Source organism: Mesoplodon mirus (genome assembly GCF_964341445.2).
Source record: "Mesoplodon mirus genome assembly, chromosome: 20".
Classification (NCBI taxonomy): domain Eukaryota; kingdom Metazoa; phylum Chordata; class Mammalia; order Artiodactyla; family Ziphiidae; genus Mesoplodon; species Mesoplodon mirus.
In genome coordinates, this window is record NC_138996.1 from 29,057,337 (window position 1) to 29,074,225 (window position 16,889).

A 16,889-nucleotide genomic window follows, 5' to 3' on the forward strand; every position below is an offset into this window, starting at 1 on the left:
TCTACGCTGCTCCACGAAACGTAAGGAAGACGCTCCGCTTCCTAGAGGAGCAGGAGCTGGGGGCGGGGAGAGAAGGAGCCAATAGGAGAAGCGATAGGGAGGGGGCGGGGTCCCTGCCGTTACCGCCTTTCTGCTTCTCCTGCGACTCGCTGGCTCGCCTGTTGCAGAGGTTGCTGGGTTTCCGCTTGCAATCCTCTGCTGACGGCTTCGCGCTCTCCGGGGACTGGGAACACGCGAGACTCTCGTCTGCGGTGCTAAGGGTGTGCCTCAGCACCCCAGGGCGCGGAAGAGGGACGCCCCGGCCTTAGGGCCACTGCCCTCGCTTTATTTTCGTTGTCGCGAACGCCGTCCGCCCGGGAGGCGCCCCGTGACCGGCGCGATGAGTGCCAACGAGGACCAGGAGGTGAGTCCGGGTGGACGCTCCTTTCCCGCGCAGGCGGGGTGCCCCTCCCCGGTCCCGCACGTGCCCTCGCCTCTACGACGGCAGCCTGGCTGAGGTGCCCTAAGTTTGCGGGTGTCCTGCGCGGAGAGGCCCAGCGCGCCTACCTGGGTAGGAGACCACCTCTGCCCTTCCTCCCCCGCACTGCAGTTTTGAGTTTTGCAAACCCTGGGGTTCCCCCCAGGTCTCCTGATAACGAGGGCGAGTGTCCTTGGCCCGCGACCTGGTGCACTTGGCTCGCCTTAAATCCCGTGTGTTGTTCAGCGCCTGTGTTCTGAGTTAGTTCTGAGTTAGATTCTTTGGGAATCTAATCACCTTTACATTTTAAAATCTGTTGGCTGGTAGAGAAAGGTAATTGAGTTAGTTAAATTTCTGGTGCAGGGAAATAATGACACTAGTGTCTTCTGGCCATATTGCTTGGTGGAAGGAATCATTTAATATATCCATGTGATAGTTGTTCAGTGGATACGAAGTCTGGTTTGACCATCCATGTACTACCGGAATTGTATGGTCTACACTCAGATATTTTCTCGTGAAATGCCACTTTGACATTGAATCATATGATATTAGAGTTGTAAGTAGGAGTTCACTTTCATTTAGAGTGTACTGCTTGAAGGTTAGTACTTTTACATGACACATGTCATGGAATCTCGGTATTGGAAGTTACCTTTAAAGAAGACCCAAAGTTCAACAAGCTATGATGTCTGAATCCTTCTAAAATATTCTTGCCAGTTGAGTTTCTAAGCTAAGGCGTGAACAGTTCTTACTGTGTAGCATGGAGCGTATAGTGTGAGGTTTCTCGAAGTTTGGCCCATGGACCACCGCCTAGAACCGTTTGGTGGTTGTTAGAAAAACAGTTACCTGCACTCTAGCTCAGATTTACTGAGTTGAAATTCCTGCGGTGAGAACCAGCCATCTCCATTTAACAGTAAAATAGCATCTTCTTCCACAAGACTGTTTTTCAGATGTTTGAAGACCATCTTCCTGCCCAGTTTTTCAGGCCTCCTTCTCTCGTGCCCGCTGGTTCCTTTTAGCTCTTCTCCAGTTGTTCATTCTTTTTAGTTCCTTCACTCTTCTGGAATTGTGTATCTGTGGACACATTATAAGTTTATTTATGTTCTTTTTTTAAAATGGGGGCATTGGGCTTACCTGGTGGCACAGTGGTTGACACTCTGCCTGCCGATGCAGGGGACACGGGTTCGTGCCCCGGTCCGGGAAGATCCCGCATGCCGCGGAGCGGCTGGGCCTGTGAGCCATGGGCGCTGAGCTCTTTCTTTAATGATCTGTCTTAAAATGTTGTCCATGTAGGTCAAACTCACCATCCTGTAGTTTGTAGAATTCTCAACATGCCTCTTTTTGAAAACTAAAATATCTGCGGACGTGCAGTCTTTTCTTTACCTCTTCTGAGGTCTTTGTCAGTAATCACGACAGTGATTGGGTCTTCTCATTTGTAAGCCCACAGCATTCTAAGAAGTATTTCCAGCCAAGGATTGCTAGTTACATTTTCTCTTGCAGTCCTTTTTCCCATCTTGGACAGATACTTGTCAATGTCTTTCTAACTACCATTTTTTAAAAGTTCTTTTTATTGTCCATAAGTGTTTTTTCAAGTTTTGTATCCTTCTGTGGTAGGGATTACAAATATAAATAGTATGTGTAGATCAGGGGGAATGACTGTGTTTCATACTTCTCGTCCGCAGGTTTAATGTTCTTTCTGCCCCAGGCTAGGCTTTAGCAGAGAGACAGCATAGGCTCTGGAGCTGCTTTAAACTGAATCTTATTTTCCTCCCTAGTAGGAAGGAGAAAACAGTAAGATCTTCATAGGATCGATGTGAGAATTAAGTGAGATAATCCACTGCAAAATGCTTAGCGGTGCCTGGTGCATAGTGTTAAAGAAAGGATTAGGATTGTGATGTGTTAGTATACGCACCTGGGTCATAAACGTAGACCGCCATGTACGTCAGCCAAGTTTTACGCTGTTGAGTGGACTTGAACCAGAAACAAAAGATCCTCTATTTCTAATCCGTTTATGTGACTAAACAACGCTCATGTGATTCATTTCTTTCAGATGGAACTGGAGGCATTGCGTTCTATTTATGAAGGAGATGAAAGTTTCCGGGAATTAAGTCCAGTTTCATTTCAATATAGGGTAAGACCTGGCATGAATAGAAGCACTTACTACTTTGTTGGAAAAGACGAAAGTTGCTTTTTAAAATGCTGGGGGTTTTTTGTTTTGTTTTGTTTTAGTTTAGTGGTTTACATTTATTATGTCTTTGGATTTGCTGAAGCATTTAAATGAAAACTCATCACCATGACATGAGTTATTTTCAACTTTTGAAAACTTAATTCAGAAACTTTTAAAAACTAAGATAAATGTTTTTTTTTTTGTTTTTTTTTTTTTTTTTTTTTTTTTTTTTTTTTCTCGTACGCGGGCCTCTCACTGTTGTGGCCTCTCCCGTTGCGGAGCACAGGCTCCGGATGCGCAGGCTCAGCGGCCATGGCTCACGGGCCCAGCCGCTCCGCGGCATATGGGATCCTCCCAGACCGGGGCACGAACCCGTATCCCCTGCATCGGCAGGCGGACTCTCAACCACTGCGCCACCAGGGAGGCCCAAGATAAATGTTTTTATTGTAAGAGAATTTTAAAAGGTTGGAAACAGAAGAAACATTAGAAATTATGTGGTTTTACCTTCTAATTTTAAAGGTAACTTCTCAGTCCTAACTTCCCAAGCTCCCACAGCTCATATTGATTAATGTTAGAGACCTGAGGACGTGTGTGTGTGTGTGTCCTGTCGGGTGGACACTCTGATGCGACCTGTAGGATGGATTTATGGGCAATGAAGTGTGACATTTGGACACAGTGAGCTGAGTCACAGGACCTGGGGTTTGGTTCTGGCTGAGTCCTGGTCACACCCTGGGTTCCTGCACAGACAAGGTTAGCAGCGTCTCAGTGACTCTCCCCTTTCTGTTCTTATTGCAGCTTCCCTGGTGATGCTTCACCACTAGGCCTCCCGCTACTACTAGCTGGCTGTCTGAAATACGGAATGAGTTATCCCACTCCTTTGTTTAAAAAGGTTTCTCCATTCCTGTAGAATGAGGACTAAACTCCTCAGCTTGACACCCAGTGCCTTGTGTTCGCTTTGGACTGTGTCTCCAGACTTTGCTAGCACTGGCGTCTGTTAGACGTGATACCTTGTTAAATGTTTCCCTGCACTGTCGTTACTACTCTGTCTTGGGACACGTTGTTTGCTCCTGCCCTCGCCTCTCATCCATCATGCATCCTACTCCTCCGTTAACGCTTACCCCAAGCCTCCCCTGTGACGTACGTGGGCCATGTCTCCTCTCTGTCCCCTGACTTCAAAGTAGAATCGATTAGTCCCCATTTCCTCATGCTATGTTCTGTCCCTTTGGAACTGTTCCTAGTGCTGCAGTTTAGTGAGTTGTCTGAAGGTCTGTCTCCCTTGAAGACAGTAGTGGTCTTGTCTCTTGGGTAACGCACAGTGTGAGGCATGTGGCAGTTTGTTTCTACTTACACTTTGAGTAAGGATTTAGTGACTGCATAAAGCAAGTAACTTTTATTACTTTTTTTTTCCTACTGTACAGCGAAGTGGAGTTCCCTGTGCTATACAGCAGCTTCTTATTAGTTATCTATTTTATACATGTTAGTGTGTATATGTCAATCCCAATCTCCCAATTCATCCCACCCAACACTCTTATTACTTTTTAATTATCTCTACTTAAAAAAACACAAGCATAAACCGATGACGTCCATTATACAGGTAATCAACTTATGTCAGTATAGCAACAGATCCCGAAGTTTATTTGACATGATTTCTAAGCCTCACCTTATATTGATGTGGGGTATGATTGAGGGTAAGGAGATGTGAATAAAAACATTAGTGGTCAGAAAATAAAAGTGAGTCAAGTAAAAACTTGGGGTGAAAATTTTTTAAGTCTTTTGACTGATGTTTAATGTTAAGTATTTAAAAACCCACAAAGCAGCACATATACTAAAAATACTACAGAAGAGATTAGCATTGCCCTGTGCAAGAATGAGATGCGGATTCATGAATCATTCCATAGTTTTATTCGAAAATCATCATTCTGCAACAACCAATGTGATGGTTGTTTCAGGCAAGGATCCTTAATGGATACTGAAACCTTTGAGTGAAAAGTTGTTGAGAAACAAGCTGTGCACATGGTTTTGTAGTATCACCCACAGATTGCTTCGTAATTATAAAATGAAAATGATACCTTTCCATTGAAGAGGTCTGGAGAATATCACCCTAACCAAGTGATCAAGCTTGGTATCACCACTAATGATTCTGGAAGATCTTATGTGCCTCATTATTTGGTGCTGGGGGAGTACACCACATCGCCCACCCAGTATCTTTATCAAAGCCATTTACCAAAGCCGTTTAGTCTGATTCTGAACAGAGGAAACAGTCAGTCCTGATCTGGGGACTTATACAAGAAAACTGGCCTAGGTTCTTTTTGTCGTGAAAAACATTTAGGAGGTGGGGTGGGTACTGGGGACTGTTCTAAATTAAAACAGAATAAAGAGATCTGACAATCAGATGTAATCCACGATCCTCATAGGATTAAGGATTTGGTGGTTGAGGCAGTGCTTTGTTAAAGGACACTTTAGATATGATTGGTGACTTTTAATATGTTATGAATCAGATAATATTTTTGTATCAATGTTGAATTTCTTGGGTGTGATAATGATTTTGTCGTTATAAAGGAGAAGGCCCTTATTCTTAGGATACTTTAGTTTAAGGACATTTCATGATGTCTGCAGTTTACTTTCAAATGGTTCAACAAATGCCAAAGGAAAAAGATCACATACATTGGGGAAAGGGAGTTGGTCCTGTAGTGGAAGAAAGAGAAGGCAGGTGGAATAATAGGTATGTGGTGAATAAGATACGTGTCAGTGAATGTTCATTGTTCTATTCTAGTTTTTCTGTAAAAGTTTTCAAAATAAGGCTTCCCTGGTGGCGCAGTGGTTGAGAGTCCGCCTGCCGATGCAGGGGACACGGGTTCGTGCCCCGGTCCGCGAGGATCCCACATGCCGCGGAGCGGCTGGGCCTGTGAGCCATGGCCGCTGAGCCTGCGCGTCCGGAGCCTGTGCTCCGCAACGGGAGAGGCCACAACAGTGAGAGGCCCAAGTACCGCAAAAAAAAAAAAAAGAGAGAGAGAGTAGATCTTAAAAGTTCTCATCACAAGAAAAAGAAAATTGTAACCATGTGTGGTGATGGATGTTAACTAGATTCATTGTGGTGATCAGTTTGCAATATATACAAATATGGAATCATGCTGTATACCTGAAAGTAATATAATGTATGTCAGTTATACCTCAATTAAAAAAAAACTTTTTAAAAATAAATTTATTTATTTATTTGTGGCTGCATTGGGTCTTTGTTGCTGCACGCCGACTTTCTCTAGTTGTGGCGAGCAGGGGCTACTCTTCGTTGCAGTGCGCAGGGCTCTCATTGTGGTGGCTTCTCTTGTTGCGGAGCACGGGCTCTAGATGTGTGGGCTCCAGTAGTTGTGGCTTGCGGGCTCTAGAGCGCAGGCTCAGTAGTTGTGGCACATGGTCTTCGTTGCTCCGCGGAATGTGGGATCTTCCCGGACCAGGGCTCGAGCCCGTGTCCCCTGCATTGGCAGGTGGATTCTTAACCACTGCACCACCAGGGAAGTCCCTAAAATTTTTAAAAACTTTTTCAGGAGTTGCTGTCCAGCCTAAAGCACTTCTTTTCCTTATCTCTCTACCCTTTTTTCTATAAATTTTACATTTCATTTTCTACTTTCTTGGGATTGTGCTAATGCATGTCAATTTACCTGTTCTTAAAGCCTCTTATGATTTAGCAATTGGAAAACTTAAGACAAAAATGAGGTGTTTCAAGTTTGTGGGGTTTCATTTTTGTCCATTCTCTTCTTGTTCCCATAGTTGATGTCTTATCTTTGTCCTCAGAAAGCTTTGATGAAACAAAAAAATACATGTATCAGACATAATCTTGGGGCTGGAAAAGATTGGAAGGCTGATGAGAGAGACAGGCCATGGACATCAGCTAAAGCTGTTTAAAACAGCCTAGGAGTGAGTTAAAAGACAGACTAATAAAAGACTGAGCCCTCACCCTCTGCTGGGTCTTAGCCCAAACCCCGGAACTTTTCAAAATATGACATGACTGATCTGATCATGAGCATTGGAAAGAAGTCAGCATTTTAAAGATCATCATTTAATATTCTACCTTTGTAGCACTTTTTACAAGCCTAAGATTTCCCTTTTCTTCAGATAGGTGAGAATGGTGATCCCAAAGCCTTCCTAATAGAGATTTCCTGGACAGAAACCTATCCCCAGACGCCTCCCATCATATCTATGAACGCCTTTTTTAACAACACCATGTGAGTAGTGTTTCGTTTTCATGGGGGTTTTTTTTGTTGGGAGGCGGGGACAGGGTAACTGTCTCTCTTACTTTTCTCTTAGCAAATGTATATCTTGTGCATTGCAGATCGTCAGCTGTAAAGCAGAGCATATTAGCCAAGTTACAGGAAGCAGTGGAAGTCAATCTCGGGACGGCCATGACCTACACATTGTTTGAATATGCCAAGGACAATAAAGAACAGTTCATGGAGAATCACCATCCTGTTCATTCCGCTGTGAGCAGGGGATTCAGTTTCACCATATTTTGTTTGTTTGGGTTTTGCTCTGCTGGTAATTCATTTTTACTAGTTATGACTTTTTAGAAATTGGAGGGAGACTTTGTGTTAGATTTAAAGTGATAGTTACATCTGAGTTAAATAAGAACAATGAATTTTAGATTTCTTAGTGTCTACTTATCTTTAAAAATGAAATTATATTCTCTAGATTTTACCCTTTACATAAGCCTAGAATACTTCGTGGGTGTGCCAAAACTGAGCTGTGTAGAACCAAATACTTTTTCAAGTTTATTTAACACCTTCATGAAGTTCAGCTAGAAGGTTTCTTACGTAGTGCTGAAATACATATGAAATTACGTACTTTCTCCATAAGGCTTATTTAGTCGTAAGTAGTCCTGCCACAGTTCAATTGGAAAGTGTTGCAGCTTGAGGAGACTTCATTAAATAGGAAAGAATTATTTTATTTCTAGAGTTGTTTTAGGAAATAATCATCTTTTATGACCTTAAGCAGGTATGTGTTAGACCCCTTTGCACCAAGTCATGCATTCCAAGACTTTCAGTGGTCAGTATCAGTTGAGTTTTGTCTTGTAAACCAAAGGCCACGAGCAGTTCTGGCTTCCATGTCCCCCATGAACACAATTGGACACTGAGAGGCAGCTGGAGAAGCAGTGGAGGGCAATAGCTCCTGGACCGGGGGCCAGACCGCACGGCCCTGAGCATGCACTCCTTTGCTGTGTGACTTTGGGCAGTTTCTTAATCTCTCTGTGCTCAGTTTTTTCATTTGTAAAATGGGGATTATAATAGTATCTACCTCATGAGATTGTACTAAGGATCAAATGAGTGATAGCTGTACAACATTTACGGCAATGCTTGGCACGTAGTAAGCATTTTAAGTTTTGTCTATCTGACTACATGACCCCAGATATTTAAAAAATTTCCTTCATTTCCTCTGGGAACCAGGAGGTTCTAAGGCATATGTGATTTTTCTAAAGACATATTTAACTTTCAAATAATAGCGCATTAACTGAATTGTAAAATTACCTTGGCACTTCAGAACTTCAGCATAATCCTGGTATCAGATCTTGTTTCTCAGGGACCTGGTTATAACAGTATAACTAATATTATGACCTTCAATGTGAACTTTTAGGAGAGTGAAACCAATAATGTGCTAAGGTTCCTGATCTAATAAATGAATATAATAATAAAGGATTCTTTTACTTCACAAACCTAAAAATTGTCAACTCATTTCAGGATATAGCCATATTTAGGGTAATTTGGTAAGTTTTAAGGCTTGAGTCTAAGAATTCGTTCTTTTTTTCTAGACGTCCATAAGCAATATCATCTCGGTTGAAACTCCTAACACAGCCCCATCAAGTAAGAAAAAAGACAAAAAAGAACAACTTTCAAAAGCCCAGAAACGAAAGCTGGCAGATAAAACAGGTTTGTGTTATTTTTTTTTTCTTTTATAACACACATAACTGGGTTGCTTTTTGGTATGATATGGATGCTTAATAAGTATATTTAGATTTAGAAGATTAGTTCTCTGTACTCTTCATTCTTGGAACATTTGGATCAGAGACTGTTTTAGGTCACAGACGTATATTGAAAATATTTACTACTACTTTACCACAAGAGATAAACATTTGAGAAGGAGGTAAAGTGGCAAAGTAACTATAAATGAGTCTGAAGATCATAGACCATTAGAATAGTGTACAGATGTGTGTCTTACTGGTACCCTCTCTGACGTGTTTGGAATTTTCCTGTTCGTGTACCTTTATGACAGATAAGTGTATTTTTGAAATTTTTTTGAAATATAGCTTTTATTTGAAATGAAGTCTGGTATACCATCAGATCTTAACACAATAAATAATTTAATGTTTTCATCTGTAGTTGACTTACTTATACAACAAGATTTAAGAATATATATTTGGTCCTTTTTCTTTATTTAACCTAAAACTTTGCAAATTGACATCAATCTGTAAACTTTTTTCCCAGTTAAGGAAAATGAGGACATTATCATGTATGCGTATAGATACTTCTATCCACATACACAAGTGTGTACATATACTTAACGTCTGTGTGTGTGTGTTATTGCTGTATGGTTACAAGCTGCCCTTTATTAAAAGAAGTGACCCTTTTACTTTGGTGAAGAGGTTTAAAATAATACCCTTTCTTTTATAAAGTTATGGTAGTTTTTGGTTGTTTATGTTTTGTTTAATGTCATTTGTGGCAAAATAAAAAGAAAGCAACTGTGTTGGCCCTCAAAATACATTTTTTGAGGTCATATTGCTTTATGAAATAGAAAATCTGGGACTCCATTATACCTACTGTCAAAGCAGCATTAAAGTATAAACAACTGAAACAGTAAATTGTTAGCCATTGTAATCTGTTTTTTAGAATTTTGGTTCATCTCTTTTCAGAATGTTTTAGCATATATGTCAGTTAGTTTGTCACTGTTGCTTTCATACATAATGACCTACAGTTGTTGCCTTTCATTACTATCTCCCTACCTCCCTCTCCTTGGTGATGCCCACCTAAAAGTCCTTATCTTCCTATAAGTATGGTGCAGGAGCTTGTGACTTGAAACTTGCATTCTAAATAAAACTTTAATGGGACAGTTGTGGCATTGTGGGTAAGTTTTGGTTCCCAAAATTGGTGGTCTGCCCCCGTGCCCCCTTATAACCAGTAACCAGTGAGATAAGATTCTTATTGGCGGGCTTCCCTGGTGGCGCAGTGGTTGAGAGTCCGCCTGCCGATGCAGGGGACGCAGGTTCGTGCCCCGGTCCGGGAGGATCCCACATGCCACGGAGCGGCTGGGCCCATGAGCCATGGCCGCTGAGCCTGCGCGTCCAGAGCCTGTGCTCCGCAATGGGAGAGGCCACAACAGTGAGAGGCCCGCATACCGCAAAAAAAAAAAAAAAAAAAAAATTCTTATTGGCATGAAGGAGAAAAGAGCCATTACCATCTAAAATTGAGCTCCAGTGATAGAGCTTTTCTCCTATAAGAATCACAGGGTTACTTTCTGTTTCTCTTACTATACAATTAGTGTCCTTGATTTGAATGCAGATTTTGAAGGTTTCATAAAGTGAGACATATATAGATACATCAAGCAAAGAGGAAATCAAGACATTTTAAGTTGAAAATTTTTAGACTACATTTATTAAACTATTTTTCAAACTTGAATATTCTATTAAAAGAGTGAAATTACTTCATAAACTATAAATTCTTATAAAAGGGTTGAGCTTGCTTTTAAGCGCTCCCAACAGATTAAAGCCCTGATTAAAGAATGTCAGATTAAATAATGGATATTTTATCAGAGCACAGCAGTTAATAAATAAGTTGGCCCGGCCTCCTCTTAGGTTTGCAGGCAGACGTGTTGAGAAGGCCTCTTGTCTTGAGCCTGCTTCCTGGTATGAGCACTAACTCACAAAAGAGCAAACTGACACAACTTCTCACTTTAGTAAGCAAGGACCTTTTATTATTTAAATTTCTAATACATTTGTTGTGTAGAGTAGTATATAAAATCTTATTTAAATTTAAATATTACTGATTGGTCTTAGATATAAAGTTACTGTTTTCATCCTTTAGATCACAAAGGAGAACTTCCTCGAGGTTGGAACTGGGTTGATGTGGTGAAGGTATGTAATGTTTATATTTCAGTCTTCAAAAAATTGTTACAGTTATTGCCATCAAGTAATGAAATATATATCTTCCATTTTCTCCCTGTCAACCTTTGGATTTTACTGGGATGTCTGTTTCCTTTTTCACGTTCAGCATGTAAGTATTTTTGAAATATCTTTCACATTTTTCTCTTCCCTACACCCTCGGTTTTAGGTTTTCTTTTTTTAATAATGGAAAATCTGTAGAAATGAGTTATAACTACAGTAAAGTGTGCCTGTTTATGTAAGTACATCTAAAGAATAGACTAAAATATTTTAGTACTATTTTAGACTAAAATAGTACTAAAATATGACTCTAAATTATAGATAATATGGAATTTGAAACAAGTCATGAAAAGGAGTACTTTGATTTCTTAGTAGAAGTTAAGTATTTTTTTACGGCAGACCCGAAATGTAATTGCCCACCATTGTCAAGAAAGATTTTCTGTTTTTGTTATTGAAAATTGTTTACTTTCCACTTGGAACATTTTGTCCCCTTCTCTCTGTTTTTGTTTTTTTTTTGCTTTACTCGTCAACTGATCCTTAATACAGTAAGTTAATGCCCTGTCTAGGACTTCATGAAATGAGTTTTCACGCCAATTAGTGTCACTACTCCTGTGTGGAGTAATTAATATGATCCAGGATTAGGATTAATGAGGACCCACAAGTATGGGTAATTTAAAAGCAGTGTATTCTGAAAGTTTATTTTGAAGCCAGCTGTTTGGGCCATAGGATGCCTTTTCTATAGAACCTATTTGAAGTAATTTTTGTGCTTCTAAAATCTAGTACAAAAATATTACCTGAGAGTAGGGAGCCATGAGCCACAACTGGAATAAAGAAACAGAGTACACGCAGACCTTGTTTTATTTCAGTTCACTTTATCTTGCTTCATAGATACTGTTTTGTACAAATTGAAGGTTTGTGGCAATCCTGCATTGTCAGACGATGGTTTGCATTTTTTAGGAATACAGTATTTTTTGATTAAGGTATGTGCATCGTTTTTTTTGACATCATGCTTTTGCACACTTAATAAACTATAGTGTAAACATTTATATGCACTGGGAAACCAAAATGTGTGTCTCACTTTATTATGATGTTTGCTTTATTGCGGTCATCTGGAACCCAACCTGCAAAATTTTGAGATCGGCCTTTACTACTTCTTGCCTTCCTGGGAAGAGGCTGACCCTATACAAGCGATCTGTGTGGGTGAAGCTTCTCTGGCTTTCCCTCATTGACTTGGGCCCCCACCACTGATCCTTCATGGATACTTACCATTGTCCCAGGTGCACCTGTATTTATCTCCCCAGCTAAGTCTGCTCTCCCCTTAAAATGCTGCCTGCTCCAGAAGGAGCTGTCTCCCAAATAAGAGTAAGGATCCATCTTTTTGGTGTGGCTCATCCCAGCCAAGCATGAAAAGGAGAATAATCTGCATCATCTCAAGTGATCACGCTCCTCTTTCCCGAGAGCCAGAAGTGTCGTTTTCAGTTTTTTTGTTTTTGTTTTTGATGTGGACCATTTTTTAAAGTCTTACTGAATTTGTTACAATGTTGCTTTTGTTTTTTATATTTTGGTTTTTTGGCCATGAGGCATGTGGGATTCTAGCTCCCCAACCAGGGATCGAGCCCACACCCCCTGCATTGTAAGGCAAAGTCTTAACCACTGCACTGCCAGGGAAGCCCCCAGTTTGTTTTTAAGAGAGACCTTCTTAATATAAATAAGAATTTTAAGCCAAAAAAGAAAGTAAAATTCAAATAATTCAGTAATCTTGGGAGATGGGAGAGAGATTTTTAAGAAGGAGCTTACCACCTAGACACGGTTTGGACTCAGAATCCATTACCCTAAGCTAGTGGTTTCCACATGTGGTCTTTGGAGGCCCTCTCGGAGGGACTGTCAGGTTCAAACTATTTGCATCAAAATAGCAAGGTGTTTTTGCCTTTTTTACACTTCCTCTCGCACATGTACAGTGGCATTTACGAGAGGCTGCATGAAGTGTGATGATGCCATCACTACATTCTCCTATTAGAGCACTAATGGAATGTGTGCTTTTATATTCTTGCGTTTTCCAGAATTTTCTAAGATAGTAAGTAGGTTTAGGATCTAAGTACGTTCATTTCTGTGTTCACTCCGTTTGTTCCTAGTACTTGGACTGTGTTTTTGTTGGACATTTTCCATTATATCTGCCTTACTATAGAAGCAGATTTGTGAGAACCCAGCTATCTTCTGTTGAGCTCGATAATAAAGAGATTTGCAAAAATGTAAAACAACACTACTCTTCACTTTAAGTTTTGGTTTTTTGTTTTAGAAAATGCAGTTTTTCATTTTTAAAATGTGACTGGGTTGTCATTATTGTTATTTTTAAATTTATTTTATTTACTTTTTTTTTTTTGGCTGCGTTGGGTCTTTGTTGCTGCGCGTGGGCTTTCTCTAGTTGTGGCGAGTGGGGGCTACTCTTCGTTGTGGTGCGTGGGCTTCTCATTGCGGTGGCTTCTCTTGTTGCAGAGCATGGGCTCTAGGCATGCGGGTTTCAGTAGTTGTGGCACATGGGCTCACTAGTTGTGGCGCATGGGCTTAGTTGCTCCATGGCATGTGGGATCTTCCAGGACCAGGGCTCGAACCCATGTCCCCTGCATTGGCAGACGGTTTCTTAACCACTGCACCACCAGGGAAGCCCCTGTTATTTTTACATGAATTAAATTTCTCATTTTTCAAATGCAGGTAGGTATAATGTACATTTAAAAAAAAAAAAAAACCTCTTTAGGATCCTCAATTTTTAAGAGTGGGAAGAGGTCCTGGAGCCAAAATGTTTGAGAAGCGCAGTTTAAGACTTGTATCACATTTTCAAAACTGTAAGGATTATGTAGTTAAGATGATAAATCTTAAGTGTTTTATACATTTTTAAAATTTTAGAATTTATTGTTTGTAAAAAAACAAAAATAGAAGAATATCGTTCATTTTATAAATGGTACCTTTTGTATACTCTTGGTTCCAATTTATTTCTTGGAAAGCTTCAAGGGATTTTTTTACCCCTCTTGTTCTGTTGAGGTTATGTTTTCAAAGAATCCTGTTTAAAGTAGCTGAGGCTAAAGTTGAAAAGTATTTCCATATGGTGGGAACTGTAGATGGTGCAAGTTACTTGTACCTTGTTGCCTGTTCTATTAACTGTAAATGTTGACTTGATATGATGTGGAACTAGTGAACTCAAATAATATGATCACTTAAATTTGTTGAATATTTCTTTCATCTTTTTTTATAGTTAAGCAAAACTGGCTCTAAAGATGATGAATAGCCCTTGGAATTTGAGACGAGGGAGGAACAGCATCCTTTCAAAAGTAAACTGGGTTTGAAATCTTTCATTACTCTTTTCTGGTATTGAGGTGGCTTTTTATATAACAATTTTTTTGTATGTTTCTTATGTAAAAAAATGTTTTAAGCTGAAAGCTCATGAAGAGATCTGGTTGTATTCAATTACTTTCACAAACTTGCCTTAATAAAAGGTGAAAACGTTCCTGTTTAGTATACTTTATGAAGCCAGTTGGCCTTTGTAAATGGACAAATATGGGGAATTATAAATCATCAGTGTTCATTTATGTGATCTTACTCTGGTGGATGTGATTTTTTTTAAGGAGTATGAAGCGCTTTTCACATTGTCATCCCAATAGAGCAGAAGGCCGAGTGAACAGTGAGTTCACAGCGTGATCCGTATTTAATAGGCGTCTCGTCTTTACGTCTTCATCCCTTCTTTCTCTTAATTACTGAAGCGTAAATTGCTTCAGAGAAATTTAAATACTAGTATTTGAACTTTATACATAATATTCTTTGTAGTTCCTTTTTATTTTTCAAGGGTGAACTGCTTTTTAATAAATGAATAATCTGGGGCTTCCCTGGTGGCGCAGTGGTTGAGAGTCCACCTGCCGATGCAGGGGACACGGTTTGTGCCCCGGTCCGGGAAGATCCCACATGCCGCGGAGCGGCTGGGCTCGTGAGCCATGGCCGCTGAGCCGGCGCGTCCGGAGCCTGTGCTCCGCAACGGGAGAGGCCGCAACAGTGAGAGGCCCAAGTACCGCAAAAAAAATAATAAAAAAATAAAAATAAATAAAAATAAATAAATAAATAAATAAATAATCTGTTTATACTTTCCTCGTGGTTTGGGTTATGATGTTTGATCATGAGAGATTTCAATGGTATGTGGAATAGGAGAAAGAAAAAAAAAACCAAATCTGCCAAATACATTAGAAAGCATTTGACTAGAAGTGCTGGTTCCTATTTAAAACCGTTCTCTTTGCTGCATATACCAAAATGGGAGTAAAAGATGCCTTAATATTTAATTTTTATATTGTTAGAGACAGTGGTTTTCATAAATTCCTATTTATCTGTTGTTGTGTATTTTTAGTTGTTGGATAACTGAGTTCTTCTGAGTGGTTTCACATAAAACCACATTTCAAGCATTGTTTCTTTTCAAGTATCCAAATGTATGTCTGAGCCCACTCATCTTTGTAAAAATAGACATAGAAGTCTTTCAAATGCTGTTTTAGCAGGAAGTTACTGATGTGTATGTGAGATTTACAGTGATTCTGTATATACTCCCCAGCTTCAAAAGCACTTAGAACTACTGCCGTGGTTTCTAGAAGAGTCCGTTGTTGGTTCCTCAATGACACCTGTGCAGCTCGGGACTGAGTTTTTAAAGAATAGTTAACTTTTAAAGAAGTTTCTTTATCAAAAGAGCAGTTTGAGTTATATCCATGGTTTTTGCTGGGTTAACATTGGCTTTAGTTAAATCGTTTCAATTATAAAGTAAGTATAACTATGGTAAAGAAGCTTGTCTCATTTTTAAATGCTGAATCACATTTTATTTCTTGCATTAATACGATAGAAACGTCAAAATCAGGACCACTGGAATATGCCAACTTCTTTGTTTTGCGGTTGTGTGTATAGTTTTTGTTGTGCTGATTTGTTTGCTTGTTTTTTAAAGAAACTGAAACTGCTATGTCTGCCAGTGGAAGAAAATGCTTTGTTTTGCTCTGAAGATTCTGAAATTATTCAGGCATATCGTGGTTCATAGATTACAAAGACTAATGCTAGTTAAATGCCAATGAACTATTTTTACTGTTTTTATACGAAATGTACAAGTTTCAGGGGGGTGATGGTGGCAGTGGTGCCTCTTCCTACCTTACGTAAAACACTTGAATATTCTCATCAATAGTGCCATCATCTGTTTAATGCTCCCAGTATATTTTCTCAACGTCTGTTTACCTAAAGTTGTATGGAATGACATAATAAGCAATAAAATCTGAATTACACCCAGTGATGTTTCTACATGTTTTATTTCACATCACTTGAGAGAGAATTGTTGGTTCTATAACTGCACAGACTTACGGTACAAGATGTACCATCCAGCTAGAAACTGTTCCAAATGTTGGACTAAAAAAGGTTTTTTAAATGAACTGATGAGAGGGGAAGATATACCCAGAGTCTAAAAAGTTAAATGAAAGTTGGAACCTTGAGGTTAAAGACAGCTTCAGTTTTCACAGCCTCAGGGGGCCCAGAAGACAGGAGATGAAGTCCAGGATCAACCCAGGGTAGAGAGACATAACACATGCACACATACACAGCATGCATGAGGCTGAGACCTGTCCCCCATGGGGGCCCTGAGGAAGAGTTCTTGTCTTGAACTTTGGTTCTGGGTATAGCAGAAAATGTCGGTATACATACATGTACTCTCCTGCACCCATAACAAGTTATCTCATACTTGGGTTTCAGCCCAAATTCCTCCCCCATGTGGACAATCTCAAAAAAACCCTCAAGCCAGGATGGTACCAGGTGGGTAGAACCTCTGGACAACTGATAGAAATGACCACAAATCCACTCTGAAATGGACCACAAATCCACCTTCAATCCAGACCTCCAAAGAAGCCCCATGGAGTAAAAACAGAACAGGAGGTGTTATCTGGTAGGAATTACCTGGTAATCTATTCTGAATTTCAGTGTTTTTGATTATTTGACAAAATCAGGAAGTGATGTATGGTCTAAAGTGTTTTTCAAACTGCAGTTTGTGATCCATTAGTGAAGAAATTAATTGAGTGTCTTTACCAGCAATTTTTCTAATGGAATGGACTAGAATAGGATTAAACAGAAAA

The 16,889-nt window shown here is 39.9% G+C and overlaps 1 protein-coding gene across 2 annotated transcripts; it reads left to right on the top strand.

The window, feature by feature from the left end:
• Positions 1–121: 121 nt before the first annotated feature.
• Positions 122–16,049, top strand: RWDD4 (RWD domain containing 4). Of its 2 annotated transcripts, XM_082608392.1 has the most exons (8): positions 122–403; positions 2,505–2,585; positions 6,732–6,841; positions 6,949–7,096; positions 8,419–8,536; positions 10,685–10,734; positions 14,009–14,084; positions 15,344–16,049. In XM_082608392.1, the coding sequence occupies exons 1-7, from the start codon at positions 380–382 to the stop codon at positions 14,039–14,041; spliced, it is 564 nt and encodes a 187-aa protein (XP_082464518.1). In that variant the 5' UTR covers positions 122–379; the 3' UTR covers positions 14,042–14,084; positions 15,344–16,049. The 2 variants fall into 2 exon arrangements, with proteins under 2 accessions (XP_082464518.1, XP_082464519.1); XM_082608393.1 differs by lacking the exons at positions 122–403; positions 15,344–16,049 and having other exon boundaries at positions 2,503–2,585; positions 6,736–6,841; positions 14,009–14,706.
• The last annotated feature ends 840 nt before the right edge of the window (positions 16,050–16,889 follow it).

Excerpts from the sequence above, each read along its gene's own strand:
- RWDD4 (XM_082608392.1), top strand. The coding sequence starts at position 380 with ATGAGTGCCAACGAGGACCAGGAG. Across the intron at positions 8,537-10,684 it reads AAAGCTGGCAGATAAAACAG|ATCACAAAGGAGAACTTCCT; the intron begins GTTTGTGTTATT and ends TTCATCCTTTAG. Across the intron at positions 10,735-14,008 it reads ACTGGGTTGATGTGGTGAAG|TTAAGCAAAACTGGCTCTAA; the intron begins GTATGTAATGTT and ends CTTTTTTTATAG.